General features: G+C 43.0%; 1 protein-coding gene across 1 annotated transcript; it reads left to right on the plus strand.

Annotated features, from left to right (window-relative positions):
• The first annotated feature begins 277 nt into the window (after positions 1-277).
• SCRN1 (secernin 1) lies at positions 278-26,063 on the plus strand. The gene is made up of 9 exons (XM_033165556.1): positions 278-361; positions 12,409-12,568; positions 13,504-13,685; positions 17,289-17,491; positions 18,640-18,834; positions 19,248-19,413; positions 21,529-21,709; positions 24,148-24,307; positions 24,446-26,063. The coding sequence occupies exons 2-8, from the start codon at positions 12,410-12,412 to the stop codon at positions 24,304-24,306; spliced, it is 1,245 nt and encodes a 414-aa protein (XP_033021447.1). The 5' UTR covers positions 278-361; position 12,409; the 3' UTR covers position 24,307; positions 24,446-26,063.
• Positions 26,064-26,184: the final 121 nt, after the last annotated feature.

The raw sequence follows: 26,184 nt of genomic DNA on the forward strand, positions 1-26,184 counted from the left end.
TCCTCGCAGCCGCCCTTCCCAGACCAGCGGAGGGATACCCAGACGCCCCTTTCCGGCCAGAAGACCCTCCCGCTTCCTTGTCTCGCCTATTCCCACGGCTGCAGCTGCACGCCCGCTAGGCGGAGCCCTGCGCAGACGCGGCGGCAGCAGCAGCAGCTGCAGCGCCGGCGCTGATCCGCGAGGAGGCAGCGGCGCCTGCTGACTCCCTCCCTTCTGGCAGGCCGCTCACGTGAGCCGGAGGAGCGCAGCTGTTACCTGGAGGAGAGGCCGCCGCCGCCGCCTCCTAGTCGCCGGCTGCTCGCCCTCACGCAGACGGAGCTGCAGGCAGAGGGAAGCTCGAAGGGAGCGAGCAAGCGGCAAGGTGAATTCTCTCTCTCTCTCTCTCTCTCTTGCTCCGGGGGTGTCTCTTTTGGGGGGTTTGCTCGTCTTCGGCAGCCACGGTTCGCCCGCGACTTCCCTGCAGCCCGTTTCGTCGACCGAGGGAGGCGGCGGCGGCGCTGCTGCTTGCCAAGGTCTGCCCCATCGCTGCGAGGCAGCCTCAAGGGCGCACCTGGAGGTCTCGGCAGGTGCGCTGCTGCTGCTGCTTCTGCCTCCGCGGTCTGCATGGGGAGCCGCGGCCAGGTCTCGCGGAGGATGCGCCCTTTCTTCTGCTCGCCGGCCTCTCTTTTTTCGCAGGTGCAGCCATCAGGGATTCTGCAAAGAGGCCGGTCACCTCCTAGCTTTCCCATCCTCCCTCTCATACACACACACAAACGCCTTTCCTCTCCGCCAACCCAGAAATCTGGAGAACGAGCTCTAGCAGGGGTGCCAACTTGAATAAAATAGGAAGGGGGGGCGCGGCTCAGGTAAGACCCACCCTGCATAATCGATCACAAGATGCGGCTCGCACACACCATTTGAATAGCAATGCCCATCCATTTTGCAGGGGCCCAGCCCCCTCAATATTTTACTGGGGGCCCAAAGGGACGTTGGCTCCTATGAGCTCTAGGGCCAGGGCTTTTTCCCCCCTGGCAGAATTCACCAGAACTGAGTTTTGGCACCTCTCAGGTGGGTGCATTGCCATTTCAAGAGAATGAGGTGAGCTCATTGTAAGTTCAGGCACCTTTCCCTTAAAAAATAGCGCTGCCTAGGGCTACTTCTCCCTTGCTCCTCCTTGATCTTTGCACTTGATGACTCATCCCTGGGCCCCTCTCTCCTCTGCATGTGTTTGTGGCCTCCCCTTGGTCCACGATGGCTGCTTCACACAGTCCTTGGATTGTTGCATGCTCTGCACTGGATGGGAAAAGTCTCCATCCCACCCCAGACCTCCCCTTCACCTTTTGCCCCTGGGTGTGTAGCTTCCTGCCTGGGGGGACAAAGTCTTAATTCGCTCAGGCTGTAGATACCAGAAAGCTACTGGTATCTGAGATTTTTTTGAGAGACCGAGGTCCTTGGATGCTGCGAGGCTTTGGGTGTATTACTGAAGGGGGCAGGTGCATATTGCTGAGATGCTGTAGTGGAGCTGTATCTGTGGAGATGCTTGCAGGGTGGAAATGTAGGCTTGCTAGCTGTAGTAACTCCGTTGGCTGCTGAGTTCCTGAGCCGTTTTAACTGCCCGTTGCCCCAGTGTCTTCCTGCACTTTTGACATTTGCCATCCATCTTCTGTGACCTTTGATCAGTTGCACTGCTTCTTCCTGTGGTTTTCTGGAAATTCCTATCTCGTTAACAAAGGTTTAACAGGTGTTGTCTATCTAGAGTCTGGTGTGAAGTATAATATGGCTGCCTGCTATATATAGTCTAGCCTTTGTGGTTCATCTGACTCATTGAAATCATTTCTACAAACTTGCTTTTCATTGTGGCTCCTTCCTAATTAAATATGAGTGTGGGCACAGATTGCAAGTAGTAAATGTGAGATTTTGCTGCGATTTGTTAATAATGCATGGTTTTCTTTTCTAAAATTGTGAATACATGAACCGAAAGTCGATTTATCACTGCCTGATTGTTTTTTGGTTTTGTTTTTAATAATTGCAAGAAATGCACCTGCTCAGGTGGTCTCTTTGGGACTTTAATTCAAAAGTTCTTCAAGGCTAAGGTATTGGGCTTTACTGGAACATTTTCTCCCTCTGTCCATTGTTTGACCTACTTACATAAAATAAGCTTTTCAGCTCAAGGTTATGGTTTTGAAATGGCATTGTGGGTTTGGAGATTCATGTGCATCTTCCTTTTATCAAAATGGGGTTTTCTGATTAGTTTTAGATCTGCATGATTTGTAGTTTAAAGCACTATTGGTCTTTGTGTAGCTGTGCTGCTCTGTAAGGCAAGACCTTGACATTTTAGTGGGTTTCTAGGCTGACCCCTGAACTACTCAGCTGCATAGGCCCAGTGGGCTACCTTTGTATAAATGCCTGTAGTGTCCATTATAGTTTCCTTCTCAGTTAGATTCTATGAGTGTTTTTGCCTGGATGGAATGTGTCCTTGACCTCTGATAGTCATAGTGCCCTTTGTTTGCCTGTATAGAGGACAAGAGTTGGTGTGTAGAAGCTAGCTTACTAGCTCCACCCACTTTTGTCTCTGGCCCCGCCCATCACTGGCAGTTAAAATAAGGGAATGTGGCTTTCAGTATACAGTGGTACCTTGGTTTAAGAACAGCCTAGTTTATGAACAACTTGGATTAAGAACGCTGTAAACCCGGAAGTAGGTGTTTGGTTTGTGAACTTTGCCTTGGAATAAGAACATGTTTCGCTTCCTGTTGAGTGTGTTCCATTTGTAAATTGAGTCCCCTGCTGCTATGGGAAAGCACACCTTGGTAAATTATCTTTTGCCTCTCCCTAATCTAAAGAATAGTGAGAACTCCATGGCTGCCCCCACTATCACAGAGCATTGCAACCCCCTTGAACTCAGACTATTGGGAACTATAGAAGCATTCGGTCGCCCAGCAACATCTCTTTTGCAGTTCAAAAGTAGCATTTCAAAGTGTGTTAAGACTGAGACAAGCCATGGCTTAGCACAGATGTACGGGCTCTTGGAATGGAGATTACAGCCACTTTGCTGCTTCTCAGCTCGTGCTCTTGTGAGCTAAGTCTGTCTTAGCTAACATGTCTTCTGCCTTCAACTTTAAACAAAGAGCAAACATTGGTTACAGCTCATTATTTATCTGGAGCACAACAAACCATGAGCCCAGGTTCATAAAGCATGCTAAGCCAAACCATGGTTTAGCTTGCCGCAACATACCAGAGGTGGAGCAGAGCTCCCAGGGAGACTCACCTAGCACCTTCATTGCATATCTTCAGGCAGAAATGTTCCTCTTTCTCTCAGGCCTTTGGCTAATTAAACAATCTATAGCCTTTTAAACTGGTGTGTGTGTGTGTGTGTGTGTTGTTATTATGCTATGCATTTTTGTGCTTTTATACTGTAAACTACCCTGTGACCCTCAAATGAAGGGTGATATATAAATTTAATGAATAAATAAAAAATAAGTGGGTGTGGCTTAACACAGATGTTGGCTCCTAGAGAGGAAGTTGCAGCCACTTTGCAATATTCTTTGGTTGACATTCATTTATTAGAGCAGAGACTTGTTTTGTATACAGTATTGTAGCAAATCTCGAAGCTGTTTGATAGATAAGAATGTGATTAATGTGACTGCCACCCTGCTGGTACAAAATGTTGGGTTTTGGGGGGGGGGTTTGCAAAAAGTTGCAGGATCTGGTCGGCTCCTACTCCTCTGCAGATCTCAACGGCTGATGTGTCGCATGAAATAGCAATTATCCGCTGCAAAATATACTAGCTTATATTTACCGCCTTGAGGGGTAAACTAAACTAATTGGAATACAGATTTGAAATAAATTAACACTATATATCTCTCTCTCCAGTCTCCTGATTTCCTTTTGCTCACCTATTTATTTCATTTGTAAGCTGCGTCGTCCCAGAGGCATCAATACAAGTTTCTGAATTGCCATGTGAATGAGCAGTGTACTGCTCCATATTTCTGTTCCTGTGTTGCTCCTCCACTACCATAAGTGGAATAAACAAACCAAGAAGCATAGGCACCAACTTGAACAAAATAATGTGGGGGGGAGGGTCCCTGCTCCCTGCACTTCTGCTCCCCCCCCACTGCATTTCTGTGGATCACACCTTCCTCTGCTGCACGCAACTGGGCACAGGCCTCCCTTCCTCCCACCCGCTTGCCTCTCATCCCCCCCCCCGAAGTTTCTGACCCCCTTTCCTGCTCACCTCTCCTACCGACCTGCCTCTTCTGTCTGCCTGCCCACTTGTCTCTCCACAGCTGCCCTGGCTCAAACGTGCTCAAAAATGGTGCTGAAAGCTGGCAAGCTGGCAAAAGAGGGTGGTGCCCATTGGGGGCGGGGGGGGGGGGAAGTGACTGCCCAAGGGAGGGAGGGAGGGAGGAAAATGCCAACAAGCAGAAAATATTGGGGGGGCAGCCCCCCTAAATATTTTATTGGGGGCGAAAGGACCAGGGCCCTATAGTGTTGGCACCTGTGCCAGGAAGGATATTGCATATGAACTGAGGATTGTGTTATATTGCTACTTAACAAGCCCATGATCTGATCTGTAAGCCAAAGGTTGGCTAATAGCCATGGCTTCTAAAGCAGAAATGGACCACAAAACCCTGTCTTGGGTATAATGGGAAGCCAAGGCTACCTGGTTTGTTGATCCCACTTATACCAGAAGAGAAGTGGCAGTGTTGAGGCGGCATGAGTATGCTATTGGTTGGTTCACAGGAAGTCAGAAACTCTTGACTTGCCATCAGTGTGTGAGCATCATCGGAACTTCAGTGGTACCTCGGGTTACAAACACTTCGAGTTACAGACTGCGCTAACCCGGAAGTAGTACCTCGAGTTAAGAACTTTACCTCAGGATGAGAACAGAAATCGTGGCACGGCAGCAGCAGGAGGCCCCATAAAGCTAAAGTGGTACCTCAGGTTAAGAACCTCTGGAACAAATTAAGTTCATAAACAGAGGTACCACAGTGTTCCTGTCATTTAATTTTGTCTAATTTTTTATATGTTATTCTACACCCAATTCTCATAAAAATGCCATTAATAGCGTTTATGTTGCAATTTTGCCCAGGTCATTTTGTATATTGACCGGACTACTAAGATTCTGTAACCTTTTTTTCTTCCTCTCTCCCGGTTCCTTTTCCCTTTGTGTTATGTCCTTTTAGCATGAGGTCAGGGACTGTTTTATAGCTGACATTTGTAAGCTGTTCTGTAAGTCTTTTCGACTGAAAAGGGAAAATTCCCCCTCCCCTTTGCACTTTTCTGGAAGATATTCGGGTATAGGGGCTGTAGTACACAGGTAGGGTTGCCAGGTCTGCTTCCAAAAAAATAGCGGACAAGCGGGGGGGGGGGGTTAAATTAAATTATATATTTTCTTACAAACATTTTAACACGTATTAAAATACCATTTCATCATAAAGCTTTTGAATAAAAAAAGTCCACTGTTTTGTGAAAAAAAATAGTGAACATAATGTGAAAAAGTGGACTGTACACTCAAATAGTGGACACCTGGCAACCCTATGCACAGGGCCGTCTGAAGCATATCCGGTGATGTGGTGCAAAGATCCTTCCGCCCCGCCCCCCCATTTCCCAGAGTTGTCAACCTTTTTTAAGGGGGGACGACCCCCAAAGTTGTTGTTTACCTTTTTTAGGAAAGGTTCCCCAGAGTTGTTGACCTTTTTTTCAGGGAGCTGACAACATGCTTGCACATTATCTCTAACAAGCCCTTAGAACAAAATAAAATGAAAAGGCAGAAGAAAATCTAATTGAAGTCCTCAATTCCAAAGCAAGACTCGTTCAAGACTCAGCAGTTCTTCTAATTCATCCTCATGATTCAAATCACCACATATCAAAAAGTTAAAGCAATCACCAGTTTGTTGTTCTTTAAATAAATTGATAAAGAAGTTCGCGGCCAATTTGTGTTTAAGTACAAAGCTGACGTTTTCATTTTTTTTAAAAAGATTTTTTATTATTTTACAATAAAACAAAGAAAGAAGAAAAACATTGCATAGACATAAACACAATAAAAACACAATACATAATAAACAATAATCAAAATAGAAATAATCACAATAACAACGAACAAAAAAGAACATATACAAACCTTAACAAACATCTATCTTTGTACTTTTCTTATTTCTAACTTATCTGTTAGGGGACTTCCCCTGTTCCCTCCACTGCCTTTAAAATCATATATACTCTTTAGGTAGCTTTATATCTTTTTCCGATAACATTTACCAAATCTCTTAATACTCTTTAAAATTATTTAATCTAGTATAAATCATCACTTATAGTCAATATCTTAAAGTGTTCTTGCACCATTAAATCATTCACATCATAAATTTCTTCTGAACAATTTTCCTAATATTAACCTGCTAAAGCCGATTCTTCTGACGTTTTCAAATATTGTGGGGGGGTGGGGTGGGGGTGGGTGTAAAGCAGTGACACCCTGAACCCAAAAAGGACCCAAAACCTGGGTCACAAAGGCTGCAGCCCTAACTGCACATACCTGAGAGTAAGCCCTGCTGAATCTAATAGGACCTTACTTCTGAGTAGACAGTAGGACTGCAGCAAGAAACACAGTTGGGAATTAGGGCTTTCTGTTTTAAGTCTCAACCAGAGGAAAATATAATATTGGAGATTAGGGAGAAAGGAATGTGAATAGATGGGGGGGGGGGGCTGATGAGATACCAAAAACCACAGGTAGCAAGACAAGGCACACTTTCTGGGGAGCAAGTCTCACACACAGTTGTTGGGTTGTGCGTGTGTGTTTTTCAGAAAAACGTAGAATTGGAAAGCACCCTGCGGGTCATCTAGCCCAACCCCCTGCAATGCTTTTTAGCTTGCATTGATTTAGTTGGATAGGCAATTAACAGGCTTGTTTCACAAATAAGGGAGAAGGAGTGTTGCTGGCTTGGTTTGGTTTGCCTTTGTTCTAGTTTTTAGCATGTGCTTAGTACCTTAGTTTCAGGCTGTGAGCCGCCCTGATATCTATGGGTGGAGGGCCAGGGGTGGTGGTGGTAGTAGTGGTAGTAGTAGTAATGGTGATGATATTTTTCGCAGGGCTTGGAGTAAGTGGGTGATGGCCAGCTGCTGGAATGAATGGGGTTGGTGCTAAATGGTCTGGCTTGCTTTACAACTCCTAGGGACCTTGCTGCTGGTGGTGGGGGGCCGGAGAAGGAGCCCACCCCAGAAGAAGAAGAAGAAGAAGAAGAAGAAGAAGAAGAAGAAGAAGAGCCTCCTCCCTTCACCTGGATAGAGTAGCCTGTAACATTAAACACAGGGCATGATTGCAGGCTTAAAGGGGAAAAACCGAGCTGACGCTCGGCAGGAATGGTTCACTCACCCTCGCTCACTCAGCGCGCTCAGTGTTCCCCAGACTCTCGCCTGGCGTGGCACCCTCCAGAACCTTGCGCTCTGGCACCCTGCGCCACTAGCGTCTATCGGTAAGACGCCCCTGGTGGTGTATTTGCAGGGGAGCTGCAGTGTACGATTGAAGAGCTGCTGCCACATTTCTGCGTGGCCTTGAAATTCAAAGATGGTGCAGTTGCTTGATATTGGAGGTAGTTTGTGTTATTTGTTGGAAGTAGTTAGAGCTGCTTTTATGCAGTTCCCAGAGGATTCCTGACTATCTCTGCATTGGGTCACCCTATAGTGAGAGGGGGGCTGAAGGATGGTGAACGTGGCAGAGTTGGTAGAGCATGAGATTCTTAACCTTAGGGTCATGGGTTTGAGCCCTGTGTTGGGCAAAAGATTCCTGTATTGCAGGGGGTTGGACTAGATGACCCTTGTGGTCCCTTCCGACTCTACAATTCTGTGATTGGGTGTCTGAATTGGGGCCTGTGTATTTACAAAGATAGTCGGTATGTACAGTGGTACCTCTGGTTGCGAACGGGATCCGTTCTGGAGCCCCGTTCACAACTTGAGCAGCGCACAACCTGAAGCGCCGCGTCTGTGCATGTGCGTGGTATCATTCGGCGCCTCTGTGCATTCCGGTACTTCCGGGTTCGGCGCGTTCGTAATCCCGTGACTAACGCAACCCGCAGCAATTGTATCTAGAGGTATGACTGTATTACTGTGCATGAGAAGAACCTTTTAGAATGTGGAGATTCTGAATCTCACTTTTAGAGCATTTGGGGTTGGCAACCATAGATGCATTAAGAATTCAAGTCACTTTGAAATATTCATATTTAATAAAGAAAATGGTAACCCAGTCGTACTATTTATACTTGCATTTTGCCTGAAGGGGAATGTAAGAGGTAGCAGAGCTGTGATTTATTGTTTCATCATGCAGACTTTTCTCCCAGCAGAAATGCTCCCACCTGCCTTAAGTTCTTTTAATAGGAAAAATGAGTCTCCTTTGAACAAATGCTTTCCTGCAAAGCTTATGCCTTTTGCTACTGCTCAAGAAACGTGAACAGAGGATACTGATAGGGGGGGGGGAAGCCTTCGGTATAATCAAAGCCATTTATACCGGCGTATTATCCTTAACTAATTAGTCTAGGTTTGTTTTTAATACGCCTTCCTGAATGTTCGCCAACGTGGAGCCAGGTAGTAAGGAGCATCTCAAGGTTGTTTCATGGAAACAAAGCTTCAGGGCACCAAAGTAGAAAAGCAAGTGGGAAAAGTGTTTAAAGACCACCCTCCCATTCAATCCAGTAAGCAATTGTTCACATTGCAAAGCAAGACTGGCTTTTCCCACACTTGGTTAGGCTTTTTGTGGGCCGTTTCCTAGTGACTGTATTTGCACCAGAAGCTAATGGCTCTAGCCATCTGAAACAAAAGGCAATTTGGTAGACAAAACCCCAGCTCCCCCACCCACCTCCTCTGCTTGCAATCTCATTGTTTCAGCGCAAAACCATTGCAAAGTATTGACCTATTTCCCCGGGCTAAAAATGTGTGCTGGTTTTACCAGCCCTGCCGCCTGCACATCTTTCAGCGTATAATGGAAGCAGACTAAACACACTCTAATTAAAAGTCATTAGAGCTGAGAATTAGACACTTTTAATATACGTATGAACAACTTGAGAAGCAGCACGAGGGGGTTGTCGACTTGCCAAGTCTCACAGCGTACCTTGTGCTTGTCACAAGTCAGAGAATGCAACCTTACATTCATGCAGATATATGTATAAAGGAAAGGGAAAAAAATAAGTTTGCTGTCCACTTCCCACAATAGCAGTTCTCAGTTCATGCTGTGGCTGGCAAGTCACAAGTCCCGGAGACAGCCCTGAGTATCTGTACAGATGAGCTCTTGACGGCGGTTCTTACTTGAATAAATAAATAATTTTTCCCCATTTAGGCTCACTGAAATGTCTTACAAAGAATCCATTTTACATGTTAATCAAAGCTATTTACTCTTCAGCATGCCAGCCTATTTTAAGCACATTGGCATAGTAACTGAAAAGGCAGCATTAGCTGAACAAACAGCAGCAAAAATAGCAGCGTACAGCCAAATTCCCTTGAGATTAATTTTCATCAAGAAGCACTAGCTAGACAGTGAGGAATCACTTGAAAGTTGTCACTTCAGGTAGTCGCAAGGGAATTGGATATTGCATTCTGACCATTGTCTTGTCTGATAAGATCTATATCAAAGCAACCTGCTAAAATTGTTTCTTGGAGCTAATTAACTGTGCATGAATAATACAGTTCAGCTCTCCTGGGATTTTTGAAAGATGTATCAGTGTCCCCATTCTGTGGATTTATGCCTTTTGAGACAAGGGATGATAATCACAAGCAGCATACCCATCAAGCTCTTAAAAAGCGAGGGATGCTTTGTATTGTACGCAGTGAGCAATTTGTGGCTGGGGAAACACAGCTTCTCTAGCTGTTGCAACAACAATCCATCCCATAAGCATCCATCCCAGTGGTGAATGTCATAGTCCACATCTTTACTGTATGGGCTGAGGCCATTTTTATTTATGTTGGATCAGAGGCTGGAAACTTGCTCTGTGATGGCAACCAGCTCATAGGGCAAATTCTATTAAATGGCATGGCCAACGCAAGGAAGTTGGTAAGGATTCCCCTCCCCTTAACCTTTCACTGAAATGTAAAAGTGCATCATATAATTGGTGATGCTGGAATATAGCTAAAGAAGAAGACGACGAAGAAGAAGAGTTTGGATTTGATATCCCGCTTTTCACTACCCGAAGGAGTCTCAAAGCGGCTAACATTCTCCTTTCCCTTCCTCCCCCACAACAAACACTCTGTGAGGTGAGTGGGGCTGAGAGACTTCAGAGAAGTGTGACTAGCCGAAGGTCACCCAGTAGCTGCATGTGGAGGAGTGGAGACACGAACCCGGTTCCCCAGATTACGAGTCTACCACTCTTAACCACTACACCACACTGAATCGTGCGTAGGGTTGTGTTTGTGTGAAGACAATGAAGAGGCCAACCTATTTTGTCAAAGGCCCACTTTGAATATCATGCCAAGAGCCCCCAAAATGGTTTTTTTTTTTTTTTTTTTGCTAACAGACACAAGAGCAAATAAGTTGGAACTCCATTTCTGCTTTCAGATTCCTTCTGCTCAGCATTCTGACTATAGTGTAGTAACCTCCAGAGGCAGAGACTGGCCAGAATTATGTTTCTGGCCCACCTGCTGAACATTAATATCTGCCTCAAAGGCTGCCTCTCAGACGCTGCCATCTGAGGCAAGGCAGGACACCCTCCGTGGTGGCACCCCAACTTTTGAATCTTCTCCTCAGGGATGCTTACCTTACAGTTCACATGATATCTTTTTGGCTACTGGTGAATACATCTTTATTCACTCAGGCTTTTATTGATTTTTTTAAAAACATGGCTTTTATTTTGCTTGCTTTGCTTTTGTTTTGTTTTTAATTGTATTATTATCAGTTTGATTATTGGTTCAAATTAATGTATATTACTCTGAGATGCTTTGAAGTGTGATAGATAAATAACCAGTTGCCATTTCGGACATTATACCAAACTATGGTTTGCAGCCCACTTTGACCCAAAGTGTCTTTTTCTTGTTGTCTTTTCTTTACTATTAAAGACATTTTTATAAACCATCTTTCTGGGACACTGCCTATTCAAGGCAGCTTCCAACAATACATAAGACAAAATACATTTAAAACCCTAAAACACAAGCATTAATAAATAACAGTATCCAGTGATAAAGTCAAAACAAGCAGCCCAGAAAAATCCTAAAACTGCAGGAACAGTTAAAGATAGAACGGCACCAACACTCCAATTGTGGTCTTTAAATCATGAGAACACAGCAATAAATGGTTATGTTTTTGAGGACTTCAGTCATTAAGCGTGATTTATTGCCACAGGTTTGGAGTTCTCAGGTTCCACCACCAATGGCAGCTGGTTGCAAATCATGATTTGACGCGATGTGTGAACGGAGCCAAAATATTGGTCCAGAGTTTTGTGGCAGTTGGTTGCTAATAGCACAAGATGTGCCAGTTATTCTCCAGTTCTTTAAGACAATTCTCTGTTGAGGAAGTTAAAACAGTAAAAGAACTAACACACAGCTTTCTGCTAATGTATATCCAATTAGGGCTGCAGACATTAATTAATGGAAACAAGTAGACTTAAGTGCATTAAAGCTTCAGTCAATTAATTGGTGGGGCTGAGATTATAAGGGAACACCGGTTATTTTTCCAAATAACCTTGTCTCAGGTGTGGCATGTTTGTGGTACTTAAAAATCCTTGCCTATCTCTCTGCTAAACATTTGAGTTAGGAAGTACCGGTACATTTTACCTTGGCTATACCTGGCTATAGTTGTTTGTAAGAGAAAATAATCTGTTTTAATTATTAAAGCAGATCCCACTATTCTCCCCACTAATTCTTCCATCATTCTCCTTTCACACTCAAAGGACTTTGTTTACTGATCTGCAGTAAGTCATTTTGGATGGCTTTCTTTCATTAAAATGGGATTATTTAGCTGGTGAGACAAGAATAACAACCGACAAATGCCAGTTTGGTCAAGTTAACCGATTTGGGGAGAGTCTGTAGCTCAGTGGGAGAGCATATCCTTTGTGTATCTCGGAGATCCCATGTTTAATCCTGGCATCACCACTTAAAAGAATCAGGTGGCTGCCTAATACCCCAAATTGCTGCTTGTCAGGCAGCAAATAAAATACTGGGATAGCTGTACGGCCAGCCCTATCATTAGGCATGGTGAAGAAATAACGTGTCTTGTAAAGGGGCAGAAAATTGTTCTTTCTTATTGTTTTTGCTGCCAGCAAGAGGGGCAATTGTGGGATTTTCTGCCTCAGGGGTCAAAATAAATTGATCAACCTTGGGTACAATGCCCTGTGAGAAAGGCTCGATTTTACTGCTTCGCTTCAGGCAGCAAAATGTTTTGGACCAGCCCTGGCTAAATGGAGAACTAAAATGGCCTGGAATAAGGCAGTTTCTTATGATCCTAAAATGTTCCTTTTTCTCTAGGATGGCTCTGGCACCTCCCAGTTACTGTTTCGTTGCATTCCCACCACACACTAAAGATGGCCTTATAATCATTGGGAAAAATTCTGCCCGGCCCAGGGACGAGGTACAGGAGATAGTTTATTTCGCCGCTGCTACTCATGATCCAGGATGCAAAGTTGAGGTAAACAGAACGGCTTTATTTTGTACATAATTTGTGGATTCGGCAAAGGGCATGTTTGTCAGATGTTACATATAGACTCTCAAGGTCAATATTGTAAAATGGCATGTTGCTCTGTTCTTTCACCTGTTCTCACCTTTGGATCCATTTACCTGATAGTGAACATTTTTACAGCAATTGAAAACAGGAATCTTAAAACGAGCCTACTAGCTTTGGCTCACAAATACCTTGGAGTTATCCAAGTCACTTTCCTTTTGTTTTCGTAATGAAGAGCACTGACCATTCTCTTTCTGCTGTACTTTGAATCCAGGCACTGCCAGTCTAACAGCAGCTGGGTCAAATTGCAGTTTATACAACAAAGACTTTAGTGAGAAAAAACGACATATTCTGCTTTCTGATTCCAGAATCTGCAGAAGCAGAGAGACACATACTCTTGCTTTTCTGCTCCCCTTATGAAGTCTTTTTTTAAAAGGGCTGACATATTTTTGATCATATATGCTTTTATTAGAGAGAAAACTTGCTTATCATAACCAGCTGCGTATTTGATAGAAAACATCTACCATAAAATCAAATGGATTTTTCTCTCTCATAGCACTATAAATTCATGCATCGCTCCTCTACCAGTACAGCATGTTGAAATCCAATGGAAAGTGACATGTTTGGTCTTTAAAAATATTTAATAGCAACTGCCTGTATTTTATTATTGTCCGGTATCTTTTGTGTATTCATGGTCAGTTTTGCAGCTAGAATTGGGTAACTTTGGGGGCTGGTGAGAGATCCTTTAGGATACCCTGTCTAAAACAAGTTTGTTAGTTGCCACTTACCTGTGGCAAGTAAAAATCTTTCTGTGGTGACATGTCAATATGATAACACTGTACTTTCTATGGAGAAATATAATCTGATTCAGTGAGGTCTTGTCTCCCTCTCCCCCACTGTAGTGCACGTACATTGAGATTGACCAGGTGCCCAAAACCAACGCTGTCGCTCTGAGTAGACCTTCCTGGCTTTGGGGGGCAGAAATGGGGGCAAATGAACATGGAGTCTTCATTACCAATGAAGCCATTATCACCAAAGAACCAGCCTCAGAAACTGAAGCGCTCCTAGGAATGGATCTTGTCAGGTGGGTGATCTGGGTAGATAAAAATCAATGTTTTTTTTTAAAAAGGATTTTTAAAATTTAAATCGGTTTCTTTTTATATTTAAATCAGATTTTTAAAATAAAATTCTTTTGCAGGAAAAATCTTTCTAAATATAGTTTTCTGTTTAAGTTACATTATAGTCCAAAGGCTATTCATCAGGAAATAAGTATTTGTTTTAAGTTTTTCATGTTTGCTAAAACTCAGCCTAAGTTTTTTTTAATTGTTTATTCACATCAGTTAACAAACATGGATACATATGTTATTGTTTTAGTTCAACAAATTGTTTAAGTTGTTATTAAGGAAATGATTATTTTTCTCCTTCCAATAAAGTACAGCTGAAAAGTCCAAATATAAACAGTTAACTTATTAAACCTCACAATAATTTCATAATGATCAGTCTATGTATTTCTAATAGCATAACCAAATCAGTAATTTTTGATATAACTGTAAAAACTACTCTGAAAATTTATTATTCAAAAAATGAAACCTTCATCTGGTTGTAAATACTAAGGTTATACCAGCAAGAATGGGTCTTTCTGTTAAAAAAAAAAGGGAGGGAGAGAGATTTAAATCAAGTCTTACCGACTAGTGATTTAAATCGGTTTGATTTAAATCAAATCCACCCTGTGGGTGATTAACAACCACATTGTGGATGGGTTGCGTAACCTGTTAAAGGTTCTGAGCAACGAATCAGCAGTACGAAATATCAGCAGAAAATCAAACCCTCCTCTTGGTAACATCACCATTTTGGTCCACATATGGAAAACTATTTGCGCTTTTACACAAGAAGTACAATGCAAGTGTTTCTTTTCCTCATTAATACATGAACTGCCATGTCTCTGTGCCTTTTAGCATTGTATGTGATGTATCCTTTTGGCTTGAAACCCTGGGAATGGCGAGCATGGTACACAAACTTTAAAGTAATAATTGGGCACTCTTTATTTTTTAAAAATGGTTTGCCAAAAGTCGGAATACAACCTAGTGTGCTTTTAAAAGCAGCAGTTGCTTTGTAAATCTGCGCAGCCCACAAGCTTCGTTTTAGTCTTCATTTTCAAAACGCCACTTAGAATTCTTGCTTGTGTGCTTCAAGGCGGGGAGGTGGGGGGGGGAGGGGACTCTGGAATAATTAAATCATTGTCAGGCATACTGCATCTCATGCATTCCAATGGAAAACCACTCAAGTGCTGACGAATGAGCTCCAGAAAATCGTTTTATTCTAGCCCAGCTTGATTGACATGGTTCCTCTGGCCAGTCTTGTTTGTACAGTATAGTACAGCAAGATTAGAAGAAGAAGAAGAAGAAGAAGAAGAAGAAGAAGAAGAAGAGTAGTTTGGATTTGATATCCCGCTTTTCACTACCCGAAGGAGTCTCAAAGCGGCTAACATTCTCCTTTCCCTTCCTCCCCCATAACAAACACTCTGTGAGGTGAGTGGGGCTGAGAGACTTCAGAGATGTGTGACTGGCCCAAGGTCACCCAGCAGCTGCATGTGGAGGAGTGGAGACACGAACCCGGTTCCCCAGATAACGAGTCTACCGCTCTTAACCACTACACCACACTGGCTGTTGTTGGAGCTAATAATAATGATGATAATAATATTTTTATTATTTATATGCCACCCATCTGATTGGGTTGATCCAGTCACTCTGGGCAGCTCCCAACAAAATATTAAAAACACAGTAAACCATTAAAAACTTCCCAGAACAGTTACAGGTGGGTAGCCGTGTTGGTCTGCCATGGTCAAAACAAAATAAAAAATTCTTTCCAGTAGCACTTTAGAGACCAACTAAGTTTGTTCTTGGTATGAGCTTTTTTCCAGAACAGGGCTGCCTTCAGGTGTCTTCTGAAAGTCAAATACTGTAGTTGTTTATCTGTTCGACACCTGACAAGCTGTCAAGCAAGACTGCTAAGCAAGACTGATTGGGTCTGCCCGATTCTCTCCTTTTGCATGAACTCTCCCCGTTGCAAGCAGTTCCCAAGCGTGCAGGCCTTATAACTGTCCTTGCAAGATTTGAATCCTCCTTTGGGAAAACACAGCTGTATCCCGTTCAGTTTAGCTGGAAGATCAATTCATCACGTGACTGATTAGAAGTATATTTAATAAGCTGATTATATGTACATTTTAAGCTCCTCTTCCCCATTCTTCAATCAATGTGGATTTCTATGCTGGAATCTTCCTTTATCCGCCCACTTTGTTATGAGCAGGTGGCACTTTTATTATTCACAAATCCATTTTGCTTTTCAAACTTAAAAACAGCAGGAGACCGGCAGTCACTGACTTTAACGGGAATAAATCGGCTTATATCCAAATTCTCCAGCATGTATGGGTTCTGGGATTAATTCCCTAATGGCAACAGCAGGCCAATATTAATCAAAATTATGGATGTTTGAAATGTAACTTTCTAATAAGACTTCGCCTTAGTCCTTACTAAAGGAGCTAATTTTAATTAGGTTATTGAAGGCAGGGTGAGGTTATGACCATCAGAAGGTCCAGTTCCCTTATTTCACCCTGTCTTTTGACAATTCCTCTGTATTTTCCAGCTACGTAGGAATGTTATCTGCTAACATTCTGTTTTGATTTAGTAAATTGGTGGTGGGACAGGGCAAAATGGAGCACATAGACATCTTAAGTCCCTTTTCCTGCACTAAAGAATATACAGGCACAATTAAAAAACCAACTACACCCCACAAGAGTTTATATTCAAGGAAAAGTGGACCACTGGTTCATTTTGACCAAAAAAATCCTGTTCCATGTCACAGCAGTATGGTGTGATAAAAATTAAAACTATTGCCCATTTCAAACCATTTTAATGGTACAGTTGTGACAACTGCCCTCAGGCTACTACAAAATCTTCCCTAATGACCTGCAGAGCCAACAGGATTACCCTGTAAAAGGCTTAGTCCACTTAATAATACAGTATTTTATGTTCTTGCATGTTAGTGCTTTACTACATATCTTAGTGTTCATGAACTAAGTGTGGTAACGGGATGCAAATATTTTAAACTACTGGTAAATTGATTGTTCTGGTAGGGATAATGAGGATGCAGGTGGCGCTGTGGTCTTAATCACTGAGCCTCTTGAGCTTGCCAATCAGAAGGTTGGCGGCTTGATTCCATGCGACTGGGTGAGCTCCCGTTGTTCAGTCCCAGCTCCTGCCAACCTAGCAGTTCGAAAGCACACCAGTGCAAGTAGATAAATAGGTACCGCTGTAGTGGGAAGGTAAACGGCTTTTCTGTGCGCTCTGGTTTCCATCACGGTCTTCTGTTGTGCCGGAAGCGGTTTAGTCATGGTGGCCACATGGCCCAGAAAGCTGTCTGTGGACAAACGGCGGCTCCTTTGGCCTGAAAGCGAGATGAGCACTGCACCCCATAGTCACCTTTGACTGGACTTAACCATCTTGGGGTCCTTTACCTTTACATCAAATGCGGGTTTGGGAGTCGGGTTCATGATCGCTTAACCAAATGATGATCTTGTTCTAGATTTCGTTATATCTTTTGGCGGGCTGGTAAGCTTGCTTTGACATGGCCTTCCATTGTTGCTGTAGTTGAGTTGCTTCCTCCCCACCTCCTTTGGTTCCCTCCCCAGGCTTGGTCTAGAAAGGGGTGGAACAGCTAAAGAAGCCTTGGATGTCATTGTCTCTCTGTTGGAAGAGCATGGCCAAGGAGGCAATTATTACGAAGATGGGAGTGCATGCCATGCTTTCCAGACTGCGTATCTGATAGTGGACAGAAAAGAAGCTTGGGTCCTGGAGACTATTGGGAAACACTGGGCAGCAGAGAACATTACAGGTCCGTTAGAATTTTTATCCTAATTTGCTGTTTATGAGGAAGTGATTGAGTACATGAACATTTGCCATGGCGATGATGAGTTGCTCATGAATGAATTTCCGATTTCCATTTAATGTTTGTTCCTGCTTTCCAGATTGTAATGGTAGTATGTCATTTAAAGCAGTTTGTGTGTGTGTGTGTGTGTGTGTGTGTGTTTTTTAATTGTTAACCTTAAGGACAATTTCTGGAAGTTTCTAACATACTGGCTTGGTTGAATTTTATGTCAGGATTCAGAAAGCTTTTTCTGCATAAGGAAATCTGTTTCTGCCTGTGTGGAGTTTTGTTTTTCTCACTCAAGCAGAAATAACAGTTGATTGACCAAAGATCTTTTTCTATCTGCAGGTCTTGTTCTCCCATTCGAGGTTAATTGTGCACATTACTTTCACATCTGTCCCTTGAAATTGTGGCTCTCTGACTTGCTGACATTTTCACGTTGGCTTCAAATTGTCGCTGACATTCACTGAACCTTTAAAATAGTGCACCATCAAATTTAAGTCTCCCACGCACAAATTTGTTGCGGCTTGTAAGTGTACATAGAAATCATTTTTAAGTTTTAAGACAAATTGTGCAACTGCCCTTATCCAAACCCTTTTTTCCTCAGTTCTTCGTATACTCTCACGCTCATATGGAACCTCTACAGCAGGCTTCCTTAAACTCAGCCCTCCAGATGTTTTGAGACTACAATTCCCACCATCCCTGACCACTGGTCCTGCTAGCTAATCCCATAGCACACTTACTTGTGTCGTTATTCCGCTGCCTGGTGTTTGGGGGACTCCGCCTGACCACGCAAATAAAACTTCAGCTCAACTAAGTCTTGACTAACTTGGCTCATTGACTTAGTCTGGATGCTGGCCTCTGTCTTTTGTAAGACTGATGATCAGGTGTGATGATGCCTGATTCACTCTGCACGTTATTTACAAATAAGCCTCAAAAGTATTCGACTCTGAGAATGGTGATCCCATCACAGTACCACGGAAATGAATTTTGCCACCCGCATTTCGTGATCTCTGCATGCCTAATTGATTGATATTGCGCGATGTAAATTAGATTCAGCTTAAATTTGCGTTTAATGAACGACAATATAATATGTGAATGGTTTTTTTTCATAGAGGGAGTCAAGTGCATTTGCAGCCAGCTTTCCTTAACTACAAAGATCGATGCAGAGCACCCTGAGCTTAGAAGTTACGCAGAAGGTCAAGGGTGGTGGACTGCAGATACAGAGTTCAACTTTTCTCAAGTATTTTCTCAGGCTGATAACCATTCAGATTGTTGCTTGGCGAAGGAGATCCTAGAGAAGCAAGAAGGTACGTAAAAAACCCACCACAAATCTTATAGCCAAAAGCGTGAACTGAGTTGTGAAAATATCACTTCTGTTGGTAAGATTATGCATTTCCTTTTTTGTGTTCCTTGAGTGTGTTCTGTGTATATGTGATACTTTAGAGATGCATGTGCTTGTAAGATCTCGGAGATCTTTGGCTGCCTTCCAGCCAACAGACCTATGGAAGCATCAGTGCCTCTGATGGTGTAAATGTTAGCAAAACTTCGATCACTTATTAACAATTAGAGATATCCCCCCTTTATGGGATCAACCAGTTTGTGTTACAGACTGGGAAGGGACCCAACCATTGAACCCAACCCTCTGCCCAGTGCGGGAGCAGCAATGTAGGATAGACCTAAATTTATTACCCTGTTAATGCCTCCGTTTTTATTTTTGCAGGCGCTATCACTGTGGAAATGATGATTGACATCTTGCGGGATAAGCCTGGTGGTATATGTGTGGATTCAGAGTCTTTTCTTACTACATCAAGCATGGTGTCCGTATTACCTCAGAATCTTAGTTCCCCGTGCATCCATTATTTTACCGGCACACCAGATCCATCAAGGTATATTGGAGAAAGTGCCTGGCAGGCTGCCAGCACTTTTTCAAGCCCTCAGAATTAATTTCTAGTTTTGCTGCCAGTACTTTTTAAAACCTCAAAAATTAATTTCTAGTTTTGCATTTTAAAAATTTATTTATCGGGCTAATTCCACGTTGTTTACTGATGCAAAGTTAATTTCTAGTTTTGCTGCCAGTACTTTTTAAAGCCTCAAAAATTAATTTCTCGTTTTGCATTTTAAAAACTTACTTATCAGGCTAATTCCACGTTGTTTACTGATGCAAAGTTAATCGATGCAGGGAGGCAACCAAAGGGTCTCTTCTTTGCCTAACCCCATTTCTACAATCGCTGCCCTCGGTCTAGATGCATAAAGGCAGGTTGGGAAGGCAAAACGGCAAGCGAGTCAGCTGATCTGACCTAAGGCAGAACCTACTTCAATTTCAACATGGCAACCCTATTAGCCTGTTTTGTACTGCCTTTGATGAAGTATAAGCTACGTTGACTCAGCAAAAATTCTGACAGTGGCTCCTGCTGCATTGAGGCTATTTATTGCTTTCCTATCTACCATTTTGAGCCTGAGAGCTAGAGCTGCATTCTGTTTTTAACTGCATCAGCATTTATTCACACTCTACTAATCCATTTTCTGTAAACAGCATGCAAAATAGTTCATCAAGATCTCTCTTCTGCCAGAGTCCTTCCCTGAGACATCTTTGAATGTTTACTTCTACTGTATAGAGCGTTTTACCTAATAATCTATAGGTCATAAGGCTTGTTCCTTAAGTGTGGATAAGACCTCTAATAGGAGAGAATACTGGATCATATATTAGATAGGTTGGTAAGTTTCCCTAAGAAAAGCAAATATGAATGTAGTGGGTCATTTTTGGTTACGCACCTAACTTCACTCAACACTATTTAAGACCATCAGTGTAAAGTGAAGCACTTTTGAGTCGCTATATCCTTTGTTTTCTGCCAGTGCAATTCTTTGGATCATTCTTGTCATTTTTCAGGACAAGGGTTTGCAGCTGTTCTACTGACTGCAGTTGATGAGAACCTCAATTTACTCTCTATAAAGTTTTTGGGGAAAGTAGCAGCCATTTTGCAATTCCTGATGAAAAGATCAATAGTTCTTCATTAGCATTCCATACAGTAGGCCTTACCCTTTAATCCTCCTTGTGGCATTTATTGCTTGTTCAGAGTCCCGCCTTCGATAATGGAAGGGAGATTCTGAGTAGAAGCAAACCCCTTTAATGTGATACCTTCCACAAATAAAAAGGGATGAAAAGCAAAAGGATAAGCAGAAAGCAGTACAGTTAATTTAACTTGCTTGCTTTCCTTCTCAAGGAAAGCTGCATTTTATTATTCGGAAGGAGATTTGCTGTTATTCCATTTTCCTGGTCTTCCCGTTTTGGTGCAATTTATTCGTATTTAAAAAATTCTCCTGAAAGCTAGAGAAGTGAAAATGTACACAAATCTGTCTAAAAAGTTTTAGCACTTTGAAAGAAAACGTCAGTGAATCCCAAATGGTGGTTCTTCCCTGTTTACTGAAAGTGTGTTACAGATCTCATCTAAAATACCTTAATGCAGCCCCAGAGTAAAGGGGATAAAGAAGATTTGAACATACCAATTTGTACAGGCATTTCTTAAAAACAGCATCATTGTCTTGTAAATGTTGCTAAACACATCGTGCATCTATTCTAATTTTTAAGAACAGTTCTGTGCAGAATATTTCAGGATTAAAAATAATATATATTTGCTAAGCTAGTCTTCATGGCATAGACTGGTTTATTCCCTAACAATCAAAGGAAAGAGAAGTCCTAATCTGCAAACAATTAGAATCATAGAGTTGGAAGAGACCACAAGGGCCATCCAGTCCAAATTAGAAGGAACTGATTTAGTAAATATGTTTAAAAGTAAGTGCAATCTGTCTTATGACTTCTATATCTGTGTTACTGTTATTGCCTCTTTTCGTATGGCCCAGTTATTTTATGCAACACATCCAAGTTTGTGTGGTAGGTAATTTTTCTTTTCTTTCTGTTTTTTAAACAAGGTGAGCAAACTGCTAGGTGATAATATAAAATGTAGCCCTCGCTAACAATTAGCGATGCCTCTGATCTCTTTCAGGTCCATATTTAAACCTTTTATCTTTGTCGATGATGTGAAATTAGTGTCAAAAGTACAGTCACCCATTTTTGGTAGTGATGATCCTGTGAAAAAAATCCCTCGGTTCCAGGAGAAACCAGACCGCAGACACGAATTGTACAAAGCACACGAGTGGGCCCGATCAGTCATGGAGAATGAACAGGTAAACCAGCACTCTGAAAATACATCAGTGATTTTTTTTAAAAAAATGAAGAGCTTTGGAAATTACATTTTATGTTCTGTTTAGTTCCTCCTGAGCCCTTGAAATCCAGTTAAATACCCTTTTAAGTCACTGTAAACTTTTTTTTAAAAAACAACAGAATATCTCATATTTGAGCAAGTTGTACAAAATCTCCATCACCTTAAAATAACCTTGCCTGTGGAAAATCCACACCTGAAATATTTTTAACCTTTTCCCCCTAAAGTGCAATTTTTCTGTGCACAGAATTCTGCCCCTCCTGTCCCCTGGCGCACAAATGCACTTGAAGGCATCACTTCAGTCCTCTTGTATTTTGTAGCACTACAATTCAGGAATTGCTGTGGCACGTGCTCTTTCTGAAAATGTAGTTCAGCTCTAAATGTGTTGCATTGACCTATTACCACACTGCTCAGCTATATAAAAACATGTAGTCAGATTGCGTACTAGGAAGCAACAACTCCTCATGCTAGGTAAGCAGCAGAGCTCGTGAAATTCCAATGTTAGATACATCTAAAAACCTGGACATGTAAGAAATACGTGGCTCCAAGAACTGCATGAGGAAGACCCCAGCAGGGATAGAGAGCCTGATGATCGTCCCTTCAGATGTTGCATCGCCCCTAAACAGTGGCCATGTTGGTAGGGCTTGATGGGAGTTGAAAGGCAACAATATCCGAGGGCCCACAGGCTCCCAATCCCTGCCCTAGGGGAAGGAATTTCAAAGATAGGGCTATGTATCTGGTCACCTTAGCTCTGATGAGGGAAGGGCAGAGCAAGCCCTTAGGAATAACATGATGCTTGGGCAGGTTCATGCAAGAGGAGGTGGTCCTTTTGACATTTCAGTTCTTTAATGCTTGCATTAGAATTTTCAGATGCCCAGTGATTGGGCACCTCTTGGATTTCTCCCATTAAGTTAAAGGGGCGGGGAGGTCCCAAAGGAATGGTGCAGATGTTCCAATGAGATATTTTGCTGAAAGGCCCGTTGGCTGTTGGGAAATAAGTTTCTTCGGGAAGTATTTTAGGAGGAGATACTTGTAGCTTAATCGGCCCTGAGTGCTCACTAGAAGGACAGATCCTGAAGTTGAGGCTCCAGTACTTTGGCCACCACATGAGAAGAGAAGACTCCCTGGAAAAGACCCCGATGTTGGGAAAGATGGAGGGCACAAGGAGAAGGGGACGACAGAGGATGAGATGGTTGGACAGTGTTCTCAAAGTTACCAACATGAGTCTGACCAAACTGCGGGAGGCAGTGGAAGATAGGAGTGCCTGGCGTGCTCTGGTCCATGGGGTCACGAAGAGTCGGACACGACTGAACAACAACTTGCAGCTTAGGTCTGGAAGATAGCCAGTGCAGTAGTCTTGAGGGTTAAACCATTATCTGTTGAAAACTGAAATTGATAATCTGCCAGTTTGACGAAGTGTGCAGTGCAAGTGAATGTGTTTCCTTTCCAGCAATACATAAATTAATTGTAATGGACCCAGCAAGAAAGTCATATGGGGAAGCTTTATTCCAAATCTCATTCCAGCTATCTGGGCAAGCTCATTTTCCAAGTATAGTTCCTTAATATGGGTGAAATGGCACCATCCCTACCCAAGTAGGCATTGGTGAGGGGGACCCTCAAAGGTTTGCAGTAGTACAAAAGATGCTTCGGAAAAAATAAATCCAAAGAAAGGGAAGAAAAGCCCCAAACAGCCAGGGCATGTAATGCAGACTAGGCGTTGTGGCGGGGCAAGTATTGCGCAAGAAAGCCACTATTGTCTGACAATGAATCCTCTACACCGCAACATTTTGTTGCAGTCCCACTTGTTGTATGAAGCAAAAATGGCCTCTAAGCTTTTTTTTTTTTTTTTTAGTCCAGTAAATGTTACCATTCTTCTCAAGGCACATTCTTGTTCATCCTTTTTCCCTCAGTACTGATAAACTTTGAGGGTGATAAACATAGGAGTCTGTGGTTCTCTCCCACAGAATTGGCTGTGATAAGCCTCGCGGTTGAGGGACGTTAAACATTGATCCTAATGCTGCGGGACTGACCCACAGAAAAAAACACCACCTAGAGTTGTAGTGTAATGTTTAAAGATCTCCTTCCTCGAATCTTAAACTCACACACTCCACCCCTCATTGCAGAGAGAAAGGAATATGTAAACTAGGCTGGACTTGTTTTTATTTCAACACGATCTCTGCGCGAAAGCATCCTTTTTCCCAGAACTGGTATTTCTAAACTCAACAGAGATACTGCTGTGGTTTGACTGTTGCGCTAAGTTTGTGCAACGCACAGCAGATAAAGCCCCTAAGTTCTCCCTGAACTTAACACGTGGATGCACATTCAAGCTTTCAGATGATTCTGTTGGATCAAGCTTTCAGATGCTTTTCATAGGCGTTTCATGCTGGCCATTGGTTTTTGTAGGAAAAAGGAGAGAAGCTGAGAAGAACCATGCTAGACCTTGAAAAGCAAGGCTTGGACGCAATGGAGAGCATCATTACCAGCTCGGAAGTTCTTGATCCTTCTGAAGTAGAGGACCTTTTCTATGACTGTGTTGATACAGAAATTAAGTTCTTCAAGTGAAGTGAGTCCTTTTCATATCCTCATACCAGTAACTACTTTTTGCAAAGTCTCCTAATGGATTTGGATATTCCCACCCTGCATTTAAACTTGCATTTGTAATTAACAGTGAATATTAAAGCTTTGCTTTTTCTCATTGCAGTGACCATAGACACCTTTAGCCTTCACATAAGAAGACCATAAAGCTCTTCAGGCCTTGAAAGATGTTCTCGCCATATTGCCGAATTTTTGGAGGAAATTGCCCTCTTTTTAGAGAAAAGTTCCTTAGTAGCTGTATCGCGTTAACACATTCCTTTCCTCCTTTTCTTTTCTTTTCCTCCTGTGTGTGTTATGGAAAGAGGGCCTTCACTGACTGTGTGCATGCTGGCTAACGTAATGCAGAATGTTTTTTCATTCATCTGGGCAACCGAAACGTAAGGATGACAAATAGCCAGAATCCATGTAGTTCTAAATATTGCAAATCAAAATGAGCCTGAAAAGTTTTGCCTGAAAAGTTTGATCCACATGTAAAAGGGGAAAAAATACAGCAGGTACATGTGTGCTCCTAAAGAGTTTTGCCACAAAGAAATGATGGGATGAAAAAATGGGCCTTGTTACTGGTATAAATGTCAACAGTGGAATAAGCTTCTCACTTGTTCTAGTCCTGACGATTTAGAGTTGGGTCTGTTGAGCTGTGTGCTGCCTCACCTGTGCACATATTGGGCTGGTAGCTTTTCCTTTTCTTTTTTTGCTTCTCTCACCTATCGTTCCATATTGCTGCATACCAGGCTGAAAAGATTACATTTAAATAATCGATTTCTCCCCATAATAGAGTTCTGAACAGTGTGAATTGGCCTAAGCATTTAGAGAGAGAGAGAAAGAGAAGCAAGCTTACAACTGAAGGTAAGATCAAGAACCTTAATTTGGTTGTGGGAACTGTACCATAGCTGCTTAGGAAAGGCAATTGTTCCAGTGAAATGACCAGAATTTGTTCAGATATTTGCTTACACCAAAGAAGGGGAACTTACGGCTCTCCATATGTAGTTGGGAGCACAGTTACGATTATTCTTGCCTGCTGGTCATGCTTGCTGCGACTGATGGTAGGCAGTAGATTTCATTGTTCCTTTGTGCTGTCTTTGGGACTTAGTCGAAAAATACACAGAGGGGGTGGTGAAACTGGCCCCTGCCGGGGTGCAGACCAGGGAGGTGGGGACATGCAGAAATCAGCATGGGAGAGGAAGGGATGCTAGGCCCCTTTTGGATGGTTGCAGCACCCAGCAAGAGAGAGCTCTTTCAAAATATTGAGTCTACCCTCCTGGCAGGCTGGAAGCACCATTGCTCTCTTCCTTCCCTCTCCCCGCTATCTGTCAGTTAGATGTTAGCGAGTCGGGAAAGGCTGCTGCAGCAATGAGCCTGAGCAACAGCCACTTCCTCTAGTTCGCAAGCATCTTGGGAAGAGCCAGAGGCAGGGGGGCTGGAAATGCCAACTCTAGGGGAGGGTGCCGTCACAGCTGGGCACTCCTGCAAGAAGCACAGGGCCAGGCAGACAAGAGAGCAAGTGCGTTTGCAGAAGCCCACAGAGGATGCTGGTGCTGTCCAGGACGGGAGTTCCAAAGGCTGCCCTGCTGCCCATGAGGTTCCTCTCCAAACTAGGAGCAGGACTATCCAGGCAGCTTGGCTCCTGCTTCTCTTTCCTGTCAGGAGGAGCAACTCCTCAGCAGGGGTGCCTGGAGGTGGAAGTCCTCCATTTCTCACCCATGGCCAAAGTCACCCTGCCAGTTCCTCACTCAGATAACATGGTGTGTTACCCCCCCCCCTTGATGTTTGTTAGATTATCATTTAAATTACTAATTACAGCAACTGTTTTGTGTTCAATTGCATTTGATAGGCAAGGCAAAATAG

Source organism: Lacerta agilis, chromosome 12 (genome assembly GCF_009819535.1).
Source record: "Lacerta agilis isolate rLacAgi1 chromosome 12, rLacAgi1.pri, whole genome shotgun sequence".
Classification (NCBI taxonomy): Eukaryota; Metazoa; Chordata; class Lepidosauria; order Squamata; family Lacertidae; genus Lacerta; species Lacerta agilis.